General features: G+C 49.9%; 1 protein-coding gene across 1 annotated transcript; it reads left to right on the top strand.

The window, feature by feature from the left end:
• Nucleotides 1–3416: 3416 nt before the first annotated feature.
• RAI2 (retinoic acid induced 2) lies at nt 3417–25677 on the top strand. Its single transcript, XM_035324426.1, has 2 exons — nt 3417–3509; nt 23542–25677. The coding sequence occupies exon 2, from the start codon at nt 23646–23648 to the stop codon at nt 25290–25292; it is 1647 nt and encodes a 548-aa protein (XP_035180317.1). The 5' UTR covers nt 3417–3509; nt 23542–23645; the 3' UTR covers nt 25293–25677.
• The last annotated feature ends 439 nt before the right edge of the window (nt 25678–26116 follow it).

Genomic DNA, 26116 nt, shown 5'->3' with positions numbered 1-26116 from the left:
TTCTTAGCTTAATGGTGGGGCAGTGCTGAACAGTACTTCGATTTCTCTCTTGCCTGTTACCCAAGAGACAGCCCTTTTCCAACCCGAATTCTTGCTACATCAGCTACATGCTGTTTATCTTCCCTTGCTCCCTTGGCAGTTATTATTTCTTAATGTGTTAATTGTAGTTCCTGGACCCCAGTGTGTGAGCATGTGTAATGCTCGCTGTAATGATGTGGACGCGTTCTGTAGTTCCTGGAATTGCAGAGAGAAAATGTTATATACATCCTGGGCACAGGGCATCCAGTAAGGGAAACCAATTACAAGAATTCAAATAGCATAAAAAGAATAAAATGGGTAATTGGGAGGAGTACGCGTTGGGTCTTTTTTTTTGTTGCTTATTCAATTATGATTCCTCCTAGTGCTCTCGCTTTGTGTGATATATATATATTTTTTAATTAAAACTTGAATTATGTCACTTGCTTTCCACCTTTTAACAATATTTCACTGTAAATTCATTCCTAATAGCAAGTAGTCAGGGGTAAGGAATGGCTTTGCTGAACGATGGGGACTGTTAATTATTAAAAAGAAACCTATGGATTTAAAACAAATTAGAACTCATTAAACCTAGGTCTGCTTCCACACAGACCAGCTGACATGAAAAAGCACGACCACAGGCATGGAAAATCTCACTTTTTAGTTGACGCATCCCTTGCAGAGGTGCGCCTGTGCTGGCAGGGGGTCTGTTTGCTATTTTGGCTCATGTCAGAGATCCCGATCTCTGACCTCAGTTCACAACCTATGGCTCTCCTGTGTCATTCCCATTTTCCTTCCAGCTCTTCTGTTAGGCTCAGGGGCCACCCAAGGCCATGCATGGAGCAGCCCCACATCACTCCTGGAGGTGCTACTGGCCACCAGCAGCTGCAGCCCCCTGGGCTGGCTGGGTGGGTGACCTGGGCCCTGAGTGGTCTGGGTTGGACTGGCTGCTCTGGATTTAGTGAAAGGGGAAACACAGGAAAGCTCATTTTCTCTCTTTCTTTCTTTTGGAGAGGAGGGAGATGTTTGACTTCTACCATGGGACACTCTTGCCATGACCATGCCAACAGACTTTGGAGGATAGATCTACTTATTCACGTTTAGACAGGTTGGGGTGGGGTGGGTTGGATTGGGTTGGATTGTTCTGTTTTAGTTTTTGTTTGCTATCCAAATTTGGCTGTGACGCTTACGTTGTTTGTTCTTAGAGGCTTTCTGTGGGACCCTATAGAAAATCCCATGGGTTGAGATGGTTGTTGGACACCATGTACGTGTGTAACTACAGAATGTTTTAACTTAATTCTCTGAATTTTTAAAAGGGAATGGGTGAGCATGTCCACAGCAAAATTCTAATGAGGAGAGCAAAAGGTGGCCTGTGATGAGCATTTGGGAATTTAATTTTACATTCATGGGCATATGGAGTTTGCACCCCAGGATTTGCTGTCTTGCTGAGACATCCCCCAGCTTGTCTCTAGTGTTACTGGGAGTGACACACTCACATGGGGAGAAGCAGCACCCATCCTGCTGGCTAGAAATCAGCAATAACATTTTGACATCTGTGCAACAGTTTAAAATGAATTATTCAGCACATAGATCGTGCAGTTGGAGCAGCCAGCACATCTCTGCCCATTTACTACTGTCAGTCCTTGGTGGAGATATCACTGGTGCCAGTGGGAAGGGAGCACATGGGCTGGGGGTAGGTTTTGGCCCATAGCCTGGAACACCATTTGACAGCACCCCTGCAGAACATGATAGGAATAATCTGCTTCACCACCAGCAAAGACCTAGAGACAATGCCGGTCTGCTGCTTCTCTTGGAGTATTTTAAATAAGTGTTGGAAAAAAGGCCTTAAAAATTAAATCATTAGTAGTTTGGGCTGCTCGAGCTAAGCTTTAGAGAGTGAAGCCTGCGTGTAAATGTGGTGAAATTAGTGCCTTTCGTGTGTCTCTCCAGAAACGGTGAGCATCTCGTGCCCATGGGGAGCAGGCCCAGAGCACGGCCCAGCAGCAGGCCCAGGCCAGCCCCCCGCTTCTCCCCAGTCAGAGGGCTGGGGTGAAGTGCTAATTCCTCTCAGCAAAGAAAATTCATGAGATTCACAGTGTAACAGCATCTCATTTGGAAAAAACGAGCCAAACTGCAATGAGAACACGCTTTGGGGAACTGCAGGTGGGGAGGCTGGGAGCAAGCACAGATCAGCTGAACAACAGCAGAGACCAGGTCCGCTCAAGGCAGGCGTTCCGGCGAGGAGGTGGGCATTTAGCTTGGATTTAGCTTCCTAATTCAGCACAGAATTAAAGCAGTGTGTGTGTTGTGAGAGCCTGTCATCGGTTATTTCACACGATGCCTGTTCCCTGTAGCTGCATTTTAAATATAAATGCAGAACGCAGGATGAAAGCGTTCATTGCTATGGGTTATTGGCATTTCATCACCTTCCCTTAAGGACTATGCTATAGCTGCCCACTGATAATTTATTCAGTAGGCAAAAATTTGGGAGCAGTGTGCAGCTAAATCATCTGCCTGTCATTGTCAATGTTCTTGTCCTTGTCTGTTGCCCATGTGCAGGTGGCAGAGCCCTGTCACAGGCTGCCCAGAGAGCTGTGGGGTCTCCTCCTTCGAAATCTCCAAAAGCCGCCTGGACCTGGCCCCGGGCAGCCTGCTGGGTGTCCCTGTCTGGGCAGGGCTTGGAGCAGGTGAGCCCAGAGGGCCCTGCCAGCCTCAGCCGTGCTGTGGTCCTAATTCTTCCAAAGGCTAACTAAAAAAAAAAAAAAAAATACAGCTTTCTGCAGTTTCTATCTTATCTTCTGTACATATGTAACAAATAATACCCTCCTGTGTGAGTAGCTGTACTTGGAAAGGAAAGACATACATACTATCCAGGTGACTATAAAACAAATGGCTAGCATGCATTGAAGTTCTTGTGGAGGAAGGCGAATCTATTGAGAAAAGACACTTAAGCACCTAATGAAAGTTAAGCAGATCCTTATGTCCTACTGAAGTCAGTAGCATTTAAGCATTACTGTATCTTTTATGAAATAGGGACATATGCACTGATAGCAGCACAATAGCTGTAAGGCTGGAGCTGAAGGGTTTTGAATCCCTGTGTGTGTGTGTGTGTAGCTTTACTCTCAGCATCCCCAAGGGCTCTGCAGTTAACTGAAAGAAATGAAAACCATGATAAATACCTTGCAGCTCTTGATACCCTGGTGCAGGTCTTCGGCTGGAGGTGGGGCAATGCATACCCATCTGCTATTTGGCACTAATAGTCCTGCACCCAGTGTTTCCAGAGGTACGAGCTGGTGCTCGGCCATGCAGCCAGCACGTGGGTACGTGTGTGCCGTATTTCTGTAGTCTGTGCCAGCTTTTTGTGCATCTGCCATCACCAAAGTGCCTGCACCTTCTTGCCATCTTTGATCTACTCACCGTCACCGCGCTCCCCGGAGGCAGAGGAATATTATCCCCCTTGGCAGAGAGCAAGAAGAGGCACAGAGAGATGTCAGGTCGGATTTTAAAAATTATTTTCACATCTAGATATGTGAAGACACCTCGGGGGGGATTTTTCCAGACCTTGTGTCTGTGTACTCCAGGCCATGTCTGCCTACAAACCCAGCTTGCTTGACCTTACGTGGGAGGTTTGTGGCGGGGGACGTGAAGGTGCATTTCCCCGCTTGAGAAACCTACCTGCCTACTGTGTGTGAGGAGGTGAGGGACAAGGGATATGCAGAAGACCAAAAGAAAAGGCAAGAGGGTAAACAGCCAAAGTAATGTATGTATGAGGGCAAAGAGCACTACGTGCTTTTGTCGCCAGTCCATTGGAAGGATGTGTGCAGCTTGTGAGTATCCATTAATTAGTGATGCGGTTGCTCCGTGCTGGTGTCAATAAAACCTTAATAGTACACGATACCGGCCTGTGATTACTTCCTTTTTTTCACATCCCCTTGTGAAGATGCGTGTCTGTCAGTGAGTGCAGTTGTGCCCTGCGTACAATGTATACTACCGTGGCTGATTATGTAGGAAAGGGACTGTAAAATTGTTCAGCAGCTAGTTACCTCCCATGTTGTTTTTCCTTATAAAAGGATCTTAGATACGCAGTACTTTCTTGCATGCACAAAACAATCAACATTTTTCTTTCTTTTGGTGAAACATGCTAATTCTTAAAATGGCTCCTGCCCAGGCATTGCTGGCTACACTTAGTGCCTGCAGTGCGATGGGTTAGCAACAACAACAGCAAAGGCTCTCCTTCATTTCCTTTATATGCACATCGTGCAGCTTTTCAAACAGTGCATCAAACAACACCGACTGGAAATTTCCAGGCCCATTTCCTGTCTGGTGCATGCTCATAAAGCAGGATTGTCTGTACAGTACGTAGCTGCAGTACTGCAGAAAGTCAATAAAGAGCTGACCACCTCACCTCTATCAAAAGCAGTTGAGAAACCCTGCCTCATCTGCCTTATTAAAACCACACTTGACTCCTGCCGAGAGACTTGCTGGAAACCTTGAAGAAAAGGAATAAAAAGGAGGCTGAGCTTGCAGTGAGTATTCTCCATCTAGGTCTTGCAGTAAGGTTAAAGAGTGTTTATTGTAAAATGAACCAAAAAGGCAGATTCATTAAAATGTTGCATAAATGTGGGCATTTTGCTTGAACTTCTGACTCTCCCACGTACAGTATGACACAGAAATACGATGATTCGTTACTGCAGCAATGAGTAGATTTAAATAGCTCCCTATTTGTATTTGGGATTTGTATTTTCAATTTAAGGATGCATATGCATATATATGTGCACGTGTGTATGTACTTATTATTTGTAAGAAAGGGCATGTTGTAGAAAGAGTTACAAGAGGTAGGATTTATGCTGCAAAACGTATTTTAGTATGTGCTTGAAAGGCTGCTTATTTTTTATTCCTTATATAAGAGTAATCGATTGAATGTTTGCCAAGCTTTCAGTAGGATCCATCAGGAGTCCCCACCCCCACCTTCTCAGGGCCTGCTAGCTTTTTCTCACCTTAAAATGGAAAAAAGAAAGAACTTTAACAGAAAGATCATTGCTTTAGCTTAATATTGTAAGATTTCAGAGATTGAATTTTCTGATAGTAATGAAATGAACCCTGAGTTGTGCCATGAATTTGATTGCAGCTAATTTGATTCTTGAGATGCTCAACAAAGCTAGCCCATCAGCTTTAGCCTCACAGACTTTGGATTTGTACAAAGCGGTATTTATATATATATATGTATATTTAATATGAAAATCTCTCTGGTAACTCAGCTGTTCGTAACAATTAGTGTCAGTAAGTAGTTACTAACTATAGCCCTGTTGTAAGCAGTATCCGGTGCGTTGCTGACCATTAATCGTGCTGTGTTTATTGCTTTGGCAGCGCAGGGTTGGTTTGCCTCTTCACAAAGAAAAACACTGCTGAACATTTCGGCAAAGGCACATACACAGGCTCTGTCCTGCAGCTTTTTCCAGTTCAGATCTTAATGAGACCAGTCATATGAATAGGAGCGACTTGTGTCAGAAAGGATTTTTTGGCTGAAATTCACAATTTCTATTTATTTGATGCGCCTCCGCAGGCTGCGGAGTGAAGTGCTCCGGTTGTCAGCGTTTGCCAAGAGGGAATAATCGCGGGGTGGGGCATCCCACAAGACGGTCCCCGTGTCTTGCCTTTTCTCTTTACACTGTTTACTCTTGTTCAGCAGTTAATAAGGTGATGGAAGATAGCCTTTCATATGTATATATATAATACATAAGCAACTTCAGATAAGGAAGTATTTGGTGATGTCAGAAAACTAATGGCACAAGGCTACAGATAACCAGGAAGAGCGTTGATGAGTTGATCGTGTGGGGGGAAACAGAAGGAGGGTTCTGCAGCTGGGGGAGATTGGTCACTGTGGGAAAAATTAAGGAGGATGCTGTTTACAGGACGGGGGATTAAGAGGAACCAGGGAGGGAGGAGGTGAGCTGTGGGGCCACGCAAATGGGGAGCGATGCCGAAAGTTTTCCGGGCGACGGCCAAAAGTTGAGCTGCAGAGGAGACAACTGCATGAGCTGCTCATCGCCCAGTGAGCTGCAAAAGGTGATCCTTGCTGCAAAAGGTGCGACAGCTCCCGCATTGCCACCACCTTGGGATAACTTGGAGGCGTCGTGTCTGACGTTTCTCAGGCAATGCTAGCTAGAAAGGAAACAATTTTACACACCAGCAGTTTCTTATGATTAATAATAGTATCCTGCCTTAATTGAAAAATGGGCCGGGGCCCTTAAGAAAAAATTAAGCTGCAGGAATTAGTATCTAACCTCTCTATGATGAATGTATATTTTTACACGCCGCATATTACTGCCTGTGCTTTTAGAAATAAGAGTGCAGTGTATTGTAATAAAAAATCGTCCTGTGTTGTTTGTAGTTGTGTGGCACCGTGCTGTCTGGCTGCCTTGACTTTAAGAGCCCAAATGCTCGGGTAGAGTCAGTGTGAGGATGCTGAAATCCTTTTAGAGGGAATTTATGTACAAATAGGAGAGTGATGTGTAGGCTCCGGGCTTTGCTATCAGTTGTTATTGCTGAGAGATACTCACAGGCAGCTAATGCCAGACATAGCATTAGCGATAGTCAGCGTCAGTGCCTTTGTGGAAAGTCGGTAATAAAATCAGAGGGGGCTCCTGTTTGCGTGATTTTTAAACATCGGTGAATCATTTTACGCAGCAAGTCAACTGCTGCTGGGATGAGTTTGTGCAAGGGTCTTTGCGAACCACTTTCTTTACCTAAACAAAGCTGGAGAGGGAGCAAAAAAGCTGCTGCCGAAGGAGGGGAGGTCTGCTGTGCCCGGCGGGGAGCTGCAGCCGCCTTCTCCTCAGAGGACCACAGCTTCAGCAGTCCCCGGGGAGAGCGGCTCCGAAAGCAGGGAAATGCGCGAGACGCGAGCGTAGCACCTCGGAGCGCAGACGCCCTATTCCCCCCACCTAGAGCTTGTAGATACTGCCATTAGCTTCAGTGCTGCCAACCCAAACACTGGAGCGTGATGAGTCAAATCTCCCTGGAAACCGTGCGGTGCAGAACCTGTGCTTCTGGAGTCACTGGTGCTGCTGTGTGTCTCCGTCAGACAAGCGCGAGAAGCTCTCCTCCTCCTCCATCTCCTCCTCTTCTTCCTCCTCCTCCTCCTCCTTCTCCTCCTCCTTCTCCTCCTCCTCCTCCTCCTCCTCCACCCTGGGGGAGCTGCGATGGCCGCGCTGCACAGGGAGAGCTGTAAGGAGGAGGAAAGGCCGGGCTGGGAGCGAGGCGGAGGATCAGTGGGTGCAGGATGCTCGCCTGAGGACTCAGCCAGGATCAAAGGTCTGTTTGGCTACCTTCTCCTTTGTGTTTCGGCCAGTGTCCCTATTAACACAGACAATGGGGAAGTCTGTGTTAAAGTGCTTCCTTCCATCCCTCCGTCCTTCTCCCCCCTCCCGCCCCCATGTTCTTCGTCCCTGGAGGAAACGCTCATCTCTGCCAAGATCCTGCCTCGCAAAAGTAAACAACGTGAAATTACAATAAAATGTTGTGATGTGCTGGGCCTGACACTCGGGAGCTGCACAACAGAGAATTATAAAAAGGATCGTCTATAGATAGCCTCCGCGAGAGAGAAAATATCCTTCATCTTGAGCGGGTCTCAGAACCGGGCACGAGGACGGGGTGGATGAAGAAGAAGGGATTTCTTCCCCAAACCATAAGGTCCTGAGGAGGTTTATATTGCAGCATCTGTCGACAGCTCGCTGACGTGTCGGTGGCTGGCCATCACACAGTACTGCCGGTATCTGGGGCTCTGCCCTTGTGTGCCCATACGTGCTGTCATTGCGTGATGTTTTAGGACGCGGTAGTGCACTGCAGGCCCCCCAGATGGATGACATGAGCTGAAACTTGTTTCCTCCAGGGTTCTTCCAAATAATTCAAACTACGGCAGCCCTAAATGGAGGTGTAATCCCCGGGAGATGAGCTGCCTTGGATGCTTGCCAGTTTAGCAGGCTGGGTAATCTGCACTGTCATCAAGATTTGCGGATTAGCTTTAGTGAAGCTAGTTGGCTTTGACATTTCATTAGGGAAGTTTTCGGTAGTTTTTCATCCCTGGTCTTTCTGCTGTAAAATATAGATGATGTAGTTTTGTTATCCTTACACCTTTTAACATTTGTGCAAGTCGATACCGGGACTGCAAGCATCTCTTATCCACTGAGGATTTTTTAAATCATTGCTTGTTTAAGAAAGACTAACTGGGTCAAAGGCTAATTTGGTAAAGGATCTGCTTTCCCCAGTGCTAACCAATAAATTTTCATCTGGGTAATGCAAGTTACCAAAATGTTACCTCCCAAAGAAGGGATAAAAGCAAACGCTACTTATCCTATAGCCCGCAAGTATTTTGAAGAGTGAACCAGAGCATCAATAAAACGGCCATTCATCAAGGTCTCGCAAGAACCTTAGAGGACATTTATTTAAAAATCAAAATTCTAAATTTAGAGGAAAGAACTGTGTGTGCGAGAAGGCCGCATGTAGCAGTGACAGCGCTGTGAATTGTCTGGAGGGTTCAAGGGACCGGGGAAGGACGCTGTGTCCTGAAGTCACTTGTTCCCAGCAGAGACGTCTCCGCTGATAAGAGCCAGTTGTTGTTTGCGATGACAATGATCGAGGAGGACAAGGTAAAGGCTCACCCCGTGAGCTCCTGCAGCGTTTTTCAGAAACCGGGATGTGGCCTGCTTTATTTATCATAGCTAGAAGCGTGCCAAGGTTTTTTCCTGTATGCTGTAGAGCATGGGTGCTTGTCCTTGGAGCTTCTTTTGCAATCTCCCTAATGCCTTCCCAACCTCTTCTCCACGAATGCACCCACGGGGACCAGCGGTACTTTTGGGGAAGCCAGGAGGGGGTCACCACACCAGGCCTGCGAGGGGTCAGCAGGGACAGCAGGCTCCACCTTGCAGCAGGGGTCTGGGAGGAGAGAGGTCCTTCTCCTTCTTTGGCCATGCTGCCTCCTCATTTCTGCCTCGCTCCCCTTTGCTGGTACCGGCTGGCATCTTGTGCTTTCCTGCCTGCCTGTGCTTCTGTTGCAAAGCCTCTGAAGCTGTGAGTGAAAAGTAAAATTCAGATTAAAAAATTATTTACCTTGCTCTGCTAAAAAAAATACAGAGTTTACCTAAGTGTTGGACAGAATTTTTTAGGGCTTCAGCAATTATCCATCATTTATGTCCTGGTAAACTGAATGTGAAGAAACCGTTGTAGATCTGGAATAACGGGTGGTTGAACTGAACTGCTGCGGAGTATTTCTGTGAGAATTTATTTTAGTGAGAGGGGCACGTACAATCGGCAGAAAGGCATCCGACATAAAGGACTAACCACCTTGCAAATGTAGAGGTCTTGATTTGGGATAGAGCAGCATTTCCTGCAACGTGCATTCCTGCAGTCCAGAGAATATGTGTGTGGGTGTGCACGTGCACATACATACTGTTCCTGTTGAAGGCAAACATCAATTTTGATGATCTGAATATTGATATAGCAGTTTAGAAATAGTTTGTCCAGGGAAGGTGTTTGCACTGCTGTATTTACCAGCCCAATGAAATCAGACAACCTTTCAATCCATAAATCACAGTACAGTATTTGCCAATCCAATTTCTACGGTTGCACTGAGCAAGCCACGCTACCCAAAGAACGTTATTTAATCAAAGTAATAAAACCGAAAACCTGTATTGATTCTCCTTTGGCTTTTTCAGGTTCTTGTTAATTTTGGCCTTAGAATATATGTTGATGTTTTTCAGCTTCCATTTTATTGAGTTACTTTATTTCTAAGGTTGGAGGCTTTTTGCTAAAACATAATAACCCTTTGCTGTAAAGCGTGGGACATTCTCCTTGGTGTTTACAGGTTGAGTGTAACACATTTTCTAACCATTTTTGCTGTTTTGCTGATTTGAGAATTTGACACACAAAGTGGATTTATGCAGGCCACGAGAATTTCTGGCTTCAGGGCAATGATAAGAAATTTTGAATGGCTTAGTAAGTGACACCATGCATTTAAAGTTGGTTTTCAGTCATCTCAAGGTACTTTGTGGCATAAGAACGACTCTAGTTCAATATTCTCTTTTTCTAATAGACAAAATCCAAGGGGATTTTATGTGGGAGTGACTACAGACAGAAAGCATATTTTTTTCAGGAGCCTTAAACATTGCCCTTGATATATTTTCAGTCAGCACAACCTTGTCTCCTGTTATTTTAGCTGACAACAGTTCTACAAATCGTGCTCTGGAGGTGCCCTGGGACTCCAGGTAGATGCTTGCTGCCACTGTCCGACCACTTCCTTCAGACCTTCACACCCAGACCTTGGGGAGCCCAGGAAGGGCTGTGGAGGAGCGCGTGGGTCTGCCCAAGGAAGCCTGTTTGTTTGCCTGACCTGCCTTTTTGCAGTGCGGCCAAGACTCCGCAATTCTTCTCCAACTTTCAAAGTTATGGCAATACATCACTGCCTCGGTTGTGGCCAGAGGTATTTTTCACCCATCTTCGGCAGCTGTTGTAGAAGGGCAGTAGACATCTCACAGTGAGGCTTGGTTCTGCAAGCTAAGGGCATTGCATCAATCAGCGGCCCTTTATTTTCAGTCCCTCTGTATCTTCCCCAGTAAACTCAAATTTCCATCCCCTCTGTTTCAGGTGTTCTTTACAGCTTCGTGCATCTTATCCCTTGTGTCAGCAGCTCTAGTTTTTTTTTTTGTTGTTGTTGTTTTTCTCCTCAGTTCCCCTCCGCATCTTCCCTACAGCAGTCACACAAGTTTTTCTTGGACGCTTTCGTGCCCGGAGGTCCCTCAATTGGGCCCTGCACCATCTCACTCTTTGCAGCAGGCACCGTGTGTCCCCAGAGCTGGGTCCTCCTGGTCTCACTGTGGGTAGCAGGTCTCCATGTGCTCCCACTTCCTTCTACTGCAGCCACTCCTGGGGATAAATCATGAGGAACATCAACAGAGTGGGCTCTCCTGGGAGGATGTGTGAAGGATGAGATGAGTGGTGGTGTTTGGTGACTGCTATCAAGTGGTCCTTTGATCTGGAGACAACCCAGAGGTCCTTGCAGTTCTGCGATGCAGATGTCAGGAGCTCTTCGTCTTATCCCCCTCCCCTCTCTTTCTGCCCCTTGCTTCACTGTTCTGGGACGTGCTCCTGACCCCGTGGGCCGGGTGTCCTGGCTGCTCACTGAGGTGGCTGCGCTCCTGGAGCCCATCCAGTACGCCTCTCCGAAGCTGTTCCACAGAAGTCCCACCAAACTGGAGGTAGAGCTTCACAACCTGTGGGACCTAATGGTAGGGCTCAATGCATTTTTCCCTCAGGATCAGCAGCAGACTTCTGAGGTGGCTGAGGAGAAGGAGCTGGTCATACTTACCTGCAAGAATCCCAAGCCTGTATGCAATCCTTTTTTTTTCCAGCCATATTTGCAAGGAAAGGGGTGCAAGTGATTTCAGATCATCTGAAGGATGATGTGGCAACCTGACCTTGTGAATGTGCTGAACAACAGTTGTGTGCAGACACTTGTGCTCGCTGGTCAGCATGGTTGCCATCCCTGGCTTAAAAATAGCTCTTGTTTTTTCTTTGTTTTACCCCCCAAATTTACTCTCCAAAGGAAGCTGTGCCTGTCGCATGTTTAAAACAGATTTTCTTCACTGTGCGTATGGAGGAAGGTAGAGGAAGTGATAAATCTCTAAAACCAGTGTGATAAATCATCTCTAAGGGCCAGACACTGAGCCTTTCCCTCACTCAGTGCCTTGGTCTGTGGCTGCCCCACCGACGGTAAGGTGACCGCTGCTTCAGCAGGACCAAAGTGCCAGGAGATGGCTCTTGTCATCGGGCAGGAGTGCCAGGGGGTGAAGCTGTACGTCACCCAATGCAGCGAGGGACTGGGGTGCCATCTGCCACAAACAGATTTGGGGAACGGGAGGAAAAAAGAATCCACCATGGCTGGAAGAAAATAAATTGGGGGGGGGGAGGGGGGAGAGAATTTATGGCTTTTCTTCCCGCTAATAATCTGAAGAAAATCCATCATCCTTCCTCCCTGGTTTTGACACGGGAAATACTTTGTACTTAGTTATTTCCTGCACTCCTGTTAGCATCAAATCGATAACAGGGTCAAACTACCAACAACACGCTCGCCCCTTTCTTCCCCGTGCTGCCGCTGCTCGGAGCTGGGGAGCAACCGGCTGCAGATCTCAGCGGTGCGGCTTCTGCAGCCTCATGTGTCCGCGACACTGATGCCCTGCGGGACAGCGGTTCAGCTTCTCCCCTGGAAGCTGTGGGCCACCTCCAGGGGGGCACCGAAGGGCTCCAGCAGAGGCTGGAGGATGCAGAGCGGATGCTTTCCGCTTGCCGTTGTCCCCCCACCGCCACAGACCATCTGCGAATCTCCGAGGCGTGCTCGTCTCCTGAGTCACATCCGTGTCACCCGCCGGGCAGCGTGGTGCTGGGGGATGTTGTTCTCGCGTCACAGGGATATTTTCAGGCTTTCTTCTCACTGTGACCTTTCAGCCTCCTACCGCATTTCCTGTGAGAATGGGAGCTTCTCCTTTCCTAAACAACGTCTTGGTTTCTTCGGGCGTTTTCCAAGACAATACGCATGAAAGGCCAAGCTAGGACTGCTGGAAGAGCTATGTTAGGTGCCTCTCCTGCCTTCTGAACATTACCTGCTTGATTATTTCTGTCCTGATAGATGGGTTTGAGAGTAGACATCAAAACAGGCTTCCTTCTCGCCCACCTTCTGTCCTGACCACTGCATGGCCAAGAAATGCCACCTCTCCAGCAGTCGGGCACGCAGGCAGCCCTGCTCCCTGAATGGCAAGTGGACCACCAGCAACCACGTTCCTGATTTTAAATGATGCCGTTGGAGAAAATTTCATCCTAATGTTCTAATGCTCTCAGTTCTTTTTTCTATACCTGAAATTGCCAATTAAACAAAATCATTTCTGGTGAGCCAAAAAAAAAAACACACCAAAGTCCTAGCCCCCTTGGAATTAAATTGTAAGCAGGTCTGTTTTCCTCTTGGCTTGGTCAAAAGACTTTTATTTGATAATGTTCAGATTTTTACCCACCAAACACCATAATTCTTTTGGTTTTAATTAAAGATTTTTTTTTCCTTTGCACTAGACTGATGCTAAACTGGATTCACTAAATCTTCTTATGCTGTAAGTAGCAGTGACCCAGATAAACACATTTAAAAATTCAGCTACTGAAACTACACTGTGTTGCCTTTGTAATGTGGAGGGAGAGAAATCTAAAATAATTCTATAAATTTACAAGGGCGGCACGCAGCTTCAAATCATTAAAAGTAGATTCATAGACTAATTTAATTCTTCTAAATTACATGCACAAATCTGCAGGAAAAAAAAAAAAAGCGGTACTTGGTTTGGCGTCAGATGTTTGAAAGTTACAAAGAGGCCCACGAAAAAATGACTTTTTCCTTCTGCATCCGTCCTTTTGCAGCCTAACAGAGGCCTTTTGGAAAAAAGGGGCTCATTGTGTATGTACGAACACATCCTACAGCAGCCACACAGAGCCACGAACACAGGTAACCACGAAGAGGATGCACTGCTTTGCTTCTCAGTGCCCGAGCTCACAGCGCTGGTGGTGTTTTGGTGTCAGGGTTGGGATTCAGCCCAGCCAAGCTCACCGCCCGCCCAAAGGCATAGCCTGGGGGAGACTCCATTGACAGACATGGGTCAAGACATGGACATGAAGACGTCTCCATTGACTGTATCAAGATGTGGACATCAAGACTTCTCCATTGACTGTATCAAGACATGGACATCAAGACTCCTCCGTTGAATGGATCAAGACATGGACATTGCCAAAGCGCCTCGTTTGCCTAGGTTTGAGCAAACCCTTTCCAAGGCCCCAAAAATTGTGGTTCAACATTGAGTGACAGGATGCTACCAGCGGTTTTAGGTGTTCATTTTGTGTGTTTTCTGCCAGATCAGGGAATGGAGGCGGCACTAGGACAGCTGCCGGTGCCACGGCCCAACAGCCGGCCACACAAGCCCTGCTGGTCGCCGGGTGCTGGCGGGGAGGGTTGGGGGGCGTCTCTTGCACCCTATAACTTGCCCAAATGCGGACATTCACTTTTTTTTTTTTTTGTTTTTAATGAATTTTTAGACCACAGAGTCAGCTGTGTTTACACAAGGAAGAAATATATGCTATCGGGGACAATCGGATAATAAACAACCTTTAATTAGCTCAAAAGATGCAACGGGACCTAATCACTCAGTGTCTGTTTAGACAGTCAAACCTAAACAGCAGGGTCCGACGCCCCATCACACTGCTCTGAGCGGGCCGGGGGAACCCAGGCTGCCACCATCCCAGTACCCGCAGCTGGGTGATGGTGAGGGGCTCAACCCAGACCAGGGACCGCATCCTGATCCGGGGATGGTTTGCAGTAGATGAGGATGCTGCCCCCTGTATTCAGTGGGTGCTCAATGGCTTGGGTTTTGAGCAGTTTCTTCTTTTTTTTTTTTTGATTCCTCATAGGTAGATCCAGGCTGTTGAAAGCTGCAAATACAGAAAGGAAGCCAGGGAAAGAAAAGAACTTATGACTAACTGCTGTAGTTGTTGGTACGGAAGTTCAGCTTTAATCACTGTAAGGAGAGGTAGGCTTTACTGGATGTACGTCCCACTGGTTGACTTCTTTGGAGATTTCCCCCCACTTCTAATTAATTTTTGGTAGCAGCATGCTCTCCTACTTCCTCTGGCTAGCATTACGTGATAAAACTGCTAAGGTCAGATGAATCACCAGTAGCACCCATTGATTTTCCAACCTTAATCCCAGCGCAGAAGACCCCAGGGTGGCAGCGGTACCTCTCACTGGCAGCCACCCCCCAGTCAGGCTTCAGGGGGGCTGACCAGCCCCACAGCTGCTCCCAGCACACCAGACCCAGGGAGACACAATGAGCTGGGGCACGGTTTGGCCATGGAGACTCCTATTTTGTGTGTGGTTTGCTTGGCATCCCCAGAGGAAGGGCCCGTGAGGATGTGTTCCTTTGTGGCGCAGCATCACCTCAGCAGGCTCCAAGGTGGCCTGCAGGATGAAGACTGACAGCAAAACAATTTGCTCCAGAGCTGCACCGGTGTGCTGAGCCATCCCTGTCCCTCTGAGCGTCTCTGTGCTGCCTCCCAAGGCTGAGCGGCACGGCTGAATGCCACAGCTCCCAGCCAGGCCATCGGAGTGGTCCGGCGACGCTCCCAGAGGACTTACAGTCAATGATGATGGATTGCACTGATCCATTAATGCAGCAGTCTCATCTGGGAAAGATGTAATTGCCGCTCTGTGTCCCACCGTTCCCGTGAGTTTTTCGGCACATGTAGCAGCGCGCGCCGCGATGGGAAGGGCTGGTGACGAATGCTGCAGTAAATATGTCAGGGGCTGCGATGCCCCATGGCAGCGCGCTCCCATCCTGCTTCCAGACGGCCGTCAGTGAGGTGGGGAAGCGGTAATCACAAAATTTGCTGTGACGCCTTCATCATGATGGATGCGCTCTCCGAAGGTTTGATGGAAAAGCATGGGCAGTACCGATCTTGTTTCCTCTTGCAATGCACATCTGCAAAATAGGTTTGCGTTGGCGGGTTCCTAGTGTCAGGGAAATAATATTTACTTTTAGACCTCGATGGGAAGGGATGAAGAGGAAAGCTGGGGGAGCACAGCTGCAAGGAGCAGCCAGTGGGGCGTGTGCCTACCTGGAGCCATGCTGCTGTAGTCCAGCCGGTGAAAACCTGCTGAAAATCAGTGAGGTCTTCTCATTGCACACATCCACGGTGTAGGATGGCATCTCATGCCGGTGTTGTCTTGCATTCAGAGGGCTGGCATCTCACGCATGATGGCAGGACCGAGGGAACAGGTCATCTCTCCACCTCTCCACGTAAGACCAGGAAAGGCTCAGTGCAGCCGCCGGGGTGAAAGGCAGCGTGTAAATGGGTGTGAAAGGGAGAGGGAACGGTGCCTCTTTCCTCACATCGCAGGAATCCTGTTTTATTCTGTCTTTTAAACAAAATGCCTGTGGCTGCTCACAAATTCTTGCAAGGAAGAAAATAAGGGGCTATTTTTTTCCTGTAAGTTTTTCCATCCATGTAGTTTTAGATAGAGTGGCACAAGAACAGGGCAAGTTTGAAATCTGACGTAGCTGTGCTTTCTGCTTGAGGATCAGTGCCGGCATGATGCCGATGAAATGCTGGGGTTGGTGAAGGGGTCGGTGAGAGGGAGAGTCCAGTGAATCTGGAGCTAGGAATACAAAGCTTGAACTGGCAAGCTGAAGGAGCATTGGGTTACTCGAGTCAGTGGGGAAGGATGAAGCATTAAATAACCACATTCTGCACAGCAGAAGGGAAGAATCTACCCTTTTGCTCCCCAAACAGCACCCCGGTACTCATACACCTTGGAACCTGACCATGCCCCTGAGTGAGACCCTGCCCACAGGAGGAGAGAAGCTGATGGCTCCGTGTTGGGTTCCCTGTGCTAGGTCTTCTCATTTGGGCCTGGATTCAGGGAATTTCTTGGTCCTGTTTTTCTGTCGTGCAGGGCCTGAGACTGTGCTGCTTGTGCTTTCCTATAGAGCACGACGATATCCCTGCTGCTGATATCTGTCAAAGCCACAGGTGGGAGGAGGAGTTGCCATTTTGTGGCAGCTGGGTGGCACGAGTACCTGCAGTCAGCCATGGGCAACTTCTTACCTGTGGTCCGAGGCAGGAACATTTGTACGTCACCAATACGGGTCAGTGTGCTGGAGGGTTCGATTTTTACCTGGCGTTGCTTTTCTTCTGGTTCTTTATTTCTTGAAGGCAGGCTGTGTGTTGGGGCAGTGAGAGGTCATGTGAAAGTCTGGCTTTCAGTTGATGTGAGGTGAGTTACCCATGTGTCAGTATTAACAGTTTCAACACCCATGGTATCAAACTGCAGTCACAAACTGCCTTCTGCTCATTCCTCCTTGTGGCCTCGAGAAGGTCCAGAGAGGAGGAACAGGCACATGGAGGTGCTGGGGTGGACGGGGTGCCCATGGTGCTGGTGGCACCTCCCTTCCTTCTGAGCTGCTGGACCCATGGAGGGGTGCTCTGGTGGGCATCGCTGGTCAGGAGGCACCTGAAGATGTTGAAACATCGTGGTGCAATGGGGCCAGGGTCAGGTGTTTCACCTGCAGAAGTACCATAGCAGCTTAAAAATGGATTTTGACTTGACCTGGTTGGCTGAGACAGGGTGACTGGTCCACATGGGGGTCCCCATCACGTTTAGCCGGGAGTGACACGGCCACTCATCCAGAAGGGACAGGCAACGAGGGCAGCCTTCACAATGCCAGTTCTCCTTGGGGTAATGGGAAAGATCAGGTGAACGCAAGAAAAGCTTCTGAGCCTGGGATCGGGGAACTGCGTCAGGACAAAGTAGCGAGCCGAGGGTTTCTGAGCGGGGAACAATCCTCTGCCGAGGAGCTAATGAGGCTTTGAAGTTGTTTAACTGACATCAAACTCTGAAATCCTTTGCAAGAGCTGCAATGCTTTGAGGACTGTTTAATAAAGCTCTTGACTGGGAAAGGAGCAAATATTTTATCAGGCTGAGTGCTGTTTGTTGTGGGTTTTGGGGGAAGCAGGACGGGCAATTACATGTAATTGGTATCCTTTCCCTCCTGTTATCACTGGGGTGTCGATTGCTGGGAAAGCAGAATGCATGTTTTCTAAAATTTACCGTAAAGTAACGGCTCTCTTGTTTGTTTTGTTTAGCTCTGTGCTCTCAAAACAGCTCATTTTTCTTTGCTTTGCTGGCAAATACAATGTTTTGATTTAAAACGATACCAAATAATCAGTTAAATGGGATATTTAATGTCAGGAAAAATTGTTTAAAATATTTTTTCCCATAGGAAAATCACACAGTTCACTTTGCAAGCCTAAGAAGCCTCTTAATGCCAGCACGAGCCTCCGTTCTCCCTGCGGTCTCGCTCCAAAAGCAAACACGTGGGCGCAGCACGTGTGTAGGCACCGTGCGGGCCAAGGTGTGGTGAACCTCGGGAGCTCTGGTGCCAGCGCTGTCCCATCCAGTTTTTCACTTTTAATTTACAATTTTTGAGGCTGCTGCTGTCTCACCACCCCTGCAGGGTGCTGGGGGAGCAGCCAAAGGTGCATGACGGCGCCAGGAGGCTGGGGAGACACAGGGCAGGACCTCCCGGCAGCGAGCATCCGCTGGGAGCACGCATCCCTCCCGCCTGGCTCCTCGGGAGCTGGCAGCGTGAGGGGCACTGAGGCGCCCGCCCCAGCGTGGCACCGCAGCCACCGATGTCCTGGACCCCAGGGAACGCATGGCGGCGGCGTGAAGGGGGAGCTGCTGCACAGGGATGCTCCCGCAGCCCTTCTCTGGACAGAAACGGGGAGCGTGGAAGCCGCAAGAGCCTGCGAGGTCGAAGGGATGTCACTGGCCTCGGCGGCACGTGACGCAGCAGTAATTACGGCTGGCAAATTTATATTTGTCCTTCGCGTGTCAGGTTTAATGCATCAGATTGCCGCGCGCTGTCTGAGGGTGGGTTGGGCTTGCTGCAGGCTGAGCGAGCTGCTGCTGTCAGGGCGTTTCTGTAGTAGGCTAACAGGGGGAAATAAACCACATCTGGAAAGGTTTTCTTCTCAGAAACTTGTTGCGAGGTCCTTCCCTCCATGACAGCCTAGAGGTAGAAGGGACTGGGATGTGCGGTGGATGTGAGAGACTTGAGCAGTTGGGAATAGCAAGGTCAGCCTCAAATAATTTCAGAACAGCCGTGCTTTCATGGAGCTGGTCTGTACACAGTCCTGTACACTGTGTCAGTGGTGGTCATACCGAGAGTGGGAGACCTTCAGCACAGAGTTATACGTGGTTATCAGAACATCCAGCCTGGAGCAGGGGGAGGGAGAATGCCCCCGGCAGTGCAGCAGTGTGCCATCCCCATTGTGCTTTGGGCACACCACAGTTTTGGCTGTGAAGGGAGGTTTTTTTGCGAGGCCTTGCAGTTGGGTATAAAATTTCACTACAGGTTGGTATTTGTCAGGCCAACGCTCCGTTCATCCCCCAGCACTTACTGTCTGTCTCGTGTACGTTGCCCTTGGGAGTGAAGGCACCGGTTTCAGGTCTGTGACAGGATTTTTTTTTTTTCAATTGGCCTGATTTGTTTTAAAATGAGCAGAAAGTGAGTTCTCTCCTCCCCAGAGCAGATTGCGAACTACAGGCCATTGACAACAGCAGTGCAGTTGGCCTCGCTTCGTGCCTAAGCGGTGCGTGCGCCTTGTCGCGGCGCCATCCATTACAGGCCATTCTGTGCTGCCGTAATGATTTCCTTTCCCCCCGGCCCCCCCAGGGCTGAGCAGCCTGGATGGGAGCCGTGACACAAACAGCCTTGTGTCCTGGGGGGATCCATCACGCAGCGGTGGTGCTGGGGGAATAAAAGAGTACCTGTTGCGTTAGCCGCCTCACATCCTCCTTGCTCCTCAGGCGTCTCCTGGCGTTGTCTGATGAGATGCTTTTATTTCAGCTCCTCCTCGACAGCGCCCAGCTCACTGCCCCCCACAAGAAGTAAGGGGCCAGCACAGAGGCGTGGGGAGCAAAGGCTGTGGGCATCACACATCGAGCCCCTTTCTGGAGGTGACATCTGGGGTCTGTCTGTCAGCCGGCAGGAGGACGAAGGGCTGGCTGGTTGTCTTAACAGACACCCTGCAGGGGTCTCCTCCTCTCCAAGAGGGTGACCACCAGCTCTCCTGGTGCCTCTGCACCCAGACAACACGGCGACACCAGCAGTGAAAGGTGAGGATGTGTTAGCGTGCTGTCGGCTGCCTTCGTAACAATGGGAAGCCTTTGCTCCTGTAGGGCTGCAGCGATGCAAAACAAAAGTCGTGGGATGCAAGATGATTTATAGGTCCCTGCTCTGTCAGTACGTGCCCTGGTTGCCCCCTTGCTTATTCACCGTGGATGGATGCAGAGGGAGGGGATGGGCTTTGGCTGCTGAGGCTGCTGAGGACAGGCAGGTCCAGCTCGGGGTCCTTATACGACCCAAGTCTCACCTACAAAAGCTAAAAACAAGCAGGCTGGGTGAGTGGTCTTTGGGTGCACCGGGGCACGTGGTGGCACAGTGGTGTGGGACTGGGGCTCGCAGAAGCTGGCGCCGTGCTCCTGAAGGTCAACGTTGAGGACAGGGCCTCTGGCAGGAGGATCGGTGACAGCAAGCAGTGAATTTTGGCAAAGCATTGAAGTCCAAATCTGTCTGTACGTTTCTCCCCAAGCTGTTCCATTAGGTCAAGAGATGGAACTGGGCTACGCTGGAGCACCAGGACCACCGCATGCGTTGCATCCGCAGTGTGGAGTGCTGCGGTCCCACACAACAGCCCTGAGAAAAGTTTGCAGCACGGCCATCAGCAGGGGATAAAAAAAACATGCCAGAGTTATCGCCGCCCTTTTAATGGCATTTCTGTATAGCTAACATATCATTTCCTGTAGAGTTCCACACATCATTGCCTAGTGCCATGAACTTAACTCTTATCAGCACCCCGGTGGGAAAACCCCAGATATTTGCAATAGCTTTCTTTTCAGAGTTGTAAGCTTATTTTCAATTAAAACAAACAGCAAATTAAATATTAAATAGATAAGTAGGGCAGGGGAAATTAATTGATTTTCCGACACTGAGGTGGGGTAGACAGAGGAAACTTAAGGCAATTTCACTGCATTGTATTACCTCCCTTTGCATTTATTAGGTACATGAAACTAAGTTTTAAAAACTGGGTAACTGTTAATATTTCACGCGTGGCGAAGCAGCAGTCGTCAAAGAAAAAAAGCAGCACATGCTTCAGGTTGGTTAATATTAAAGGGGGAGTGTGGTACAGCTCTCTCTGTTAATACCAAGGTTGGAAAACGCAGATCAGTTGGAGTCCTCTCCACGTTGGCGTGTGTTTTTGTGCCCTGTGCTCGACACGCATCATGTAAAGAGGGAGCCCAGGAGCCAGAGGGCAGCTCGCTGGGCAGCTTCAGACTGTCTCTCAGCCCCACAGCTCCAATGTTTTTGGAGAACAACATTTGGCCATGCCTTAAAGTTAAAAAAAAAAAAAAAAAAGCAACAAGGGAAAGCAGGCATCTCTTCAAGGTGTCTGATGGTGATAGATGAGCTCTTCTTTCCCTCCTCTAGATATTTCCTCTGCCCTAGTGCTTTTTAAAGCGGCAGTGGGGGATTTTATTATGTTTTATACTTTCACCCTCTGCGGTTATCTGTCTCTCTCTCCGTGGGTCTGTACAGCATGCTAATCCCTCAAGGCTCTTACGCAGCATAATTTTCATCTTAATTTTTCTATTTCTCAATGTTAAACGGCTTTGCCAGGGGAATAGAAGGTCATTTCCTGTCCCCACCAGCTCATTCGTTTTCTGTGAAAACACAGAGATCTCACGCTTTGCAAACAAACAGAGAAATCAGAAATAGCCAGCGTAATCTGCAAAACGCTCGTCCGTGCCGCAGAGCCGAGAGGAGCAGAGGTTCTCTTGTAAGCTGCGCAGCCTGAAGGGTTTGTCAATGGTTCTTCCGAAGAAAGAGGTTGTAGCAGAAGTATGAAATGGCTTTTTAATTCATTAACAAAACCAACAGTGTTTATTTCTTCAACTTGAATCTGCTGAGCCGTCTCCTCATTGTCTTCATTTTTAGAAGCGTTAGCTCTTTATTTTTCCAAACAAGACCGGCCTGATTTTTTTTTCTGGTACCACTACTTGTCACTTTCTGAATAAGCGATTTTATTTTTCTCCTGCCTTTCTGTGCTTGGGAATCTCTGCCTGCCTGCAGTCTGTTTCAGCCAACGCTGAAAAAGGAAACAAACAAAAAACCTCAGCCCTGTACTTGTGAATATTTTCTTCAGAACATTTCATGAGATGAGAAAAATCATGAATTATTCTCCCTAAGCCAGCAGCAGCAGGGGAAAATGAATGACTCATCTGTTTACTTTTAAAAATCCTTTTAAAAAAATCAGATGTGCGTGATGATAAATTATCAGAATTTTGCTCAACCAGCCCCGGCTATTAACTCCCGACGTTGCTGGAGTCTCGCGCTCGCCGTGGCATCGTGCTGCCAAGCCCGGGGATTTACAGGTCTCGGGAGAGACGCTGAGATTTCCCGCTCCCCTGCCTTGGCCGTGCTTTAGCCTTTGTTCGTGGGCTTGGGTTTTTTGTCTGTCCCTGTTTCGCTTGCAGGTTCCGCTGCTGCTCCTGCAGCCATCTACGCGAGCGAGTGATTTATGCGAGCAGCAAAGCCAGTGGAGCTATTCGTGTGTGTTCGGACAGAGATATATCCCAAGGCCCGGGCTCCTCACGCCCATTTCAGTGTCACGCTGCCCTCCGTCTCGTCTTGCCCGAGCAGCAAATGCGACCGAAGGATGCGGGGAAGAGCCCGGGGCCCAGTCAGTGCGGTGGTGACAGCGTGCAGTTCGCTCTTGGGTAGCAGGATGCAGTTGTGTGCAGGTGAAAAATGTAAATTTGGGGTGCTTTTGGTGCTTCCCCATGGTAACAGAGTTAAAAATGGACAAGTTTCCATGGTGATTATTACCGCAGGATGCGCTGCTCACTTCAGGAGTGGCACAGGCAGCGTGGCGGTCCTCCAGGCAAAGTCTGCAGGCGTAAATTATTTACCCTTCTAGATAAATGAATGCACAGCACCATTATTAATTTGGTGTTTTTTTGTTTTTATTTTTTGGAGGGGCGGGGGGGACAGGGTGTTCATCTTTTTAGGAAATAGGCTGCAAATTTCCCTGCCATCACGAATAGGAATGATCTCTGCCCTTTTATTTTCATTGACATTTGCTTTGTTTAGATGAAGGCGTGGGCTGGCAAAGTAGATTTGAAGTCGTTTTGATTTTTATCCCCGCTGTCTTTTATTGAACCAGGTGTCTGGTTCGAGCAACCGTCTGTGTGGAGTGGGGCAAGTGCCGGGGTTTGGCTGGGTTTTGCTCTGGGCTTCTTCCTGTCGGGGGGGAGCATGGCCGGGCTGCTTCGTGACCTGTCGGAGGTGCCGCACCGATGGCCTGACGCGTGCTGGTAAATCCCTGCAGGACGAGCAAGGGACGGCTCCGGCAGGGGAACCGAGGACCCTCTGCCCACGGCGGAACATTTCTGAGCTGTGTATTTTTAGAAATGTTTGTTTTTGTGCTTTTGCTGAGCTAAAGCAACGCGCTGTCTCTGGGCTCTGCCGTACGCTGTCATTACGTGAAGCTTTGTTTAAAGCTGTGAAACGCAGCGCCTGAGCCCTTGGGTTAGCCTGCCTGCAGGAGGGGTGGGTTCTTGACTGTTGTCAGCCCTGGAGTCCTTTTAAATTAGCTGTGTTTACAGCTAAATAAAGTTCCTCAAAACTCTTGGCACAGCACTCAGGGACATCTGTATACACAGCACCTATGTACACGTTACTGTAGTGCGTTGTATAGCCCTTACCCTGATGTGTGGAAACGTTTAATGGCCTTCCTTTGGCCACAGGCTCTTCCAAGGCAGTCGCAAATATTATGTTAAGGAGGAGATTTATGCAGTGCCTAAACTGTGTTTCTGCCTCGCAGGCCAAGCTATGTTGGTGCCGGTGCCCCTGGCAGCCCCGAGCCGCGGCGGGTCCCGCTGATGGCGATGTGAGCACGGCGCCCGCGGAGCCCCGAAGCCCTGCGACATGGAGGAGCTGTACAAGGAGACCCCGAACCTGCCCATGGACGTCACCAGCCCGCCGGCGGCCATGGCCAACAACAAGCTGGAGAACGGGGTGGCCCAGCTGATCACGGCCGAGGCCTGGAACATCAACTCGGCCGACCTGATGAAGAAGGCCCTGTCCCCGCTGGTGACCGTCCCCGCGCCCTCCATCCTGACGCCGCCGGCCGAGTCGCAGAGCGGGGTGGCGCTGAAGGTGGCGGCCACCGTGCTGCAGCCCATCTGCCTGGGGGACAGCCCCGTCGTCCTGCCCATCCACCTGCAGGTGGCCGGCAGCGCCGCCCCGCAGATGCCGGCTGGCAACGCCACCCCCTACGTCATGACCACGCAGGGCCCCGTCCCGCTGCCCGTCCTCCTGGAGCAGCACGTCTTCCAGCACCTCAACTCGCCCCTGGTGCTGCCCCCCGGCGCCGCCTGCCCCGCCAGCCCCCTGCACGGCGGCCTCTTCCCGGGCTCCTCAGCCCCCGTCGGCCAGCCGCAGCTCCTGGACCCCAAGCCCTCTGGCCCAGGCCAGGAGCCCGTGCTGCCGCCCGTCTTTCAGACACCGGGCTTCGCTGCCGTCCTGCAGGACCTCTTCCCTTCGGGGCAGGGCGCCCTGGGCTCAGCCCCCTGCCAGCCACCCCCTGACTACGCCGCCCTCCCGCCCCAGGCCTTCAGCTCACCCCTCTCCCCGCTGGTGCCCCCCGCCACACTGCTGGTGCCCTACCCCGTCATCGTGCCCCTGCCCGTGCCTGTGCCCATCCCCATCCCCGTCCCCATCCCCGTGCCCCACGGCGCCGAGTCCAAGGTGGCCCCCGACCCGCCCAAGCCCCCGCTCTTCACCCCGCAGCCCTGCAAGGGTACCCAGACCCCCCTGGAGAAGGAGGAGACGAAGCCCTTCGACCTCGTCCACCAGCGGGACTTCTCCCAGCTGAGCCGCCACACCGTCATCAAGATGGGCAGCGAGAACGAGGCGCTGGACCTCTCCATGAAAGGGCCGCCCGTGCCACGCGCTAGCGAGGCCGCCCTACCGCCACCGTCCCCTGAGGACGGGGCGCTGGACCTGTCCCTCGCCTCCTGCCGCAAGCCGGGGGGGCCCCAAGGGGAGGCGGCCGGCACCAGCCCTGCAGTCGAGGGCAGCCCCCCGGCCCCGCCAGCCGCCCCCTTCGCCCCCTCCAAAGCGCCGGAGGCCGCGGGCAAGGCGGAGGCGAGGGTGGTGGGGCCCGGGCCGGGCGAGCTCCTGCGGCCGCCACAGAAGTGGCTGGTGGAGCCGGCGGGGCGAGCGGCCTGCGAGCCCAAGGCCGGCGGCAACAACATCGAGATCGTCAGCACCTCGCAGACAGCCAAAGTCATCGTCTCCGTCAAGGACGCCGTGCCCACCATCTTCTGCGGCAAGATCAAGGGCCTGTCGGGAGTGTCCACCAAAAACTTTTCCTTCAAAAGGGACATGCCCCAGGACTCGGTGCTGCAGTGCTACGACGTGAAGAGCCAGCCTGAGCCCCGGGACAACGCCGAGGCGCTTAGGAAACCTGTAAAGAACAGGAGCGTAAAGCTAAAGAAAATGAACTCGCCCGAAATACACATTCTTCCAATCAAGAAGCAACGGCTCGCTGCCTTTTTTCCGAGAAAGTAAATTATGGGTTTTTAGAATTTTAAGATTATTATGGAAAAAAAAAATAATAAAAAAGATGCACTTGGTTTTAAACTCATTTAAAACTTTAAACTATCTTTGTAAGTTATTTTTGGGGGAAGGGGGAGAGGAGCAGATGTAGAGTCCCTATAAGCTGGGTTTCTTTCCTTTTTTTTTTTTTGTTATTGAATTTTGACTTTTCATGGGAAACTGAATAAAAAGCAACCTATTTTTCAAGCAGATTGCACATTTTGCAGCTTTAATGGAGTATCGGATGAGTCAGAGGGGTAAGAGCTATTTTCACTGCCATGAAGTGCTTTGATGATGTAATTCTTCATAACGGTTAGAATGGAAATTTCGAAATAAATGTTTGTACGTGCTGATCGGCTGCGCTATCTCTGTCATTTCTGAAGTGCTTTCGCCACGCGGAAGAGGTCTGGCGAAAGTCTGTAAACCGTAAAGCACTGCAGCTCACTTGTGACGGCCCTGAGATGTTAACATCGCCAGGCTACGAAAAATTATCTCGTCCCGGGGCACGGCCGGTGACGGTGCGCCCGGACGAGCTTCGGAGAAGCCGAAGCGAGGGTTAGCGAGCGGAACAGCCCAGTGCACGCCGAATGCCAGCTTCAGCGCCAGAGATGCAGCTTTACAATGCTAAGTAATGCTAGCAGTTATTTAAAAGAGAAAATCCTAAAATTCGGGGGAATTTGGTTGCCGCGGGGAAGGGTGGGGGTAAGGAAAAGTCACATCATTTTTCCCAGCCTGCCTATAGCTACATGGAAAAGTTGTTTATTGTTAGTTTTATAATTGTCTTTGATGGCTGCAGT

Source organism: Oxyura jamaicensis, chromosome 1 (genome assembly GCF_011077185.1).
Source record: "Oxyura jamaicensis isolate SHBP4307 breed ruddy duck chromosome 1, BPBGC_Ojam_1.0, whole genome shotgun sequence".
Classification (NCBI taxonomy): domain Eukaryota; kingdom Metazoa; phylum Chordata; class Aves; order Anseriformes; family Anatidae; genus Oxyura; species Oxyura jamaicensis.
This window is presented reverse-complemented; position numbering and strand designations above follow the sequence as displayed.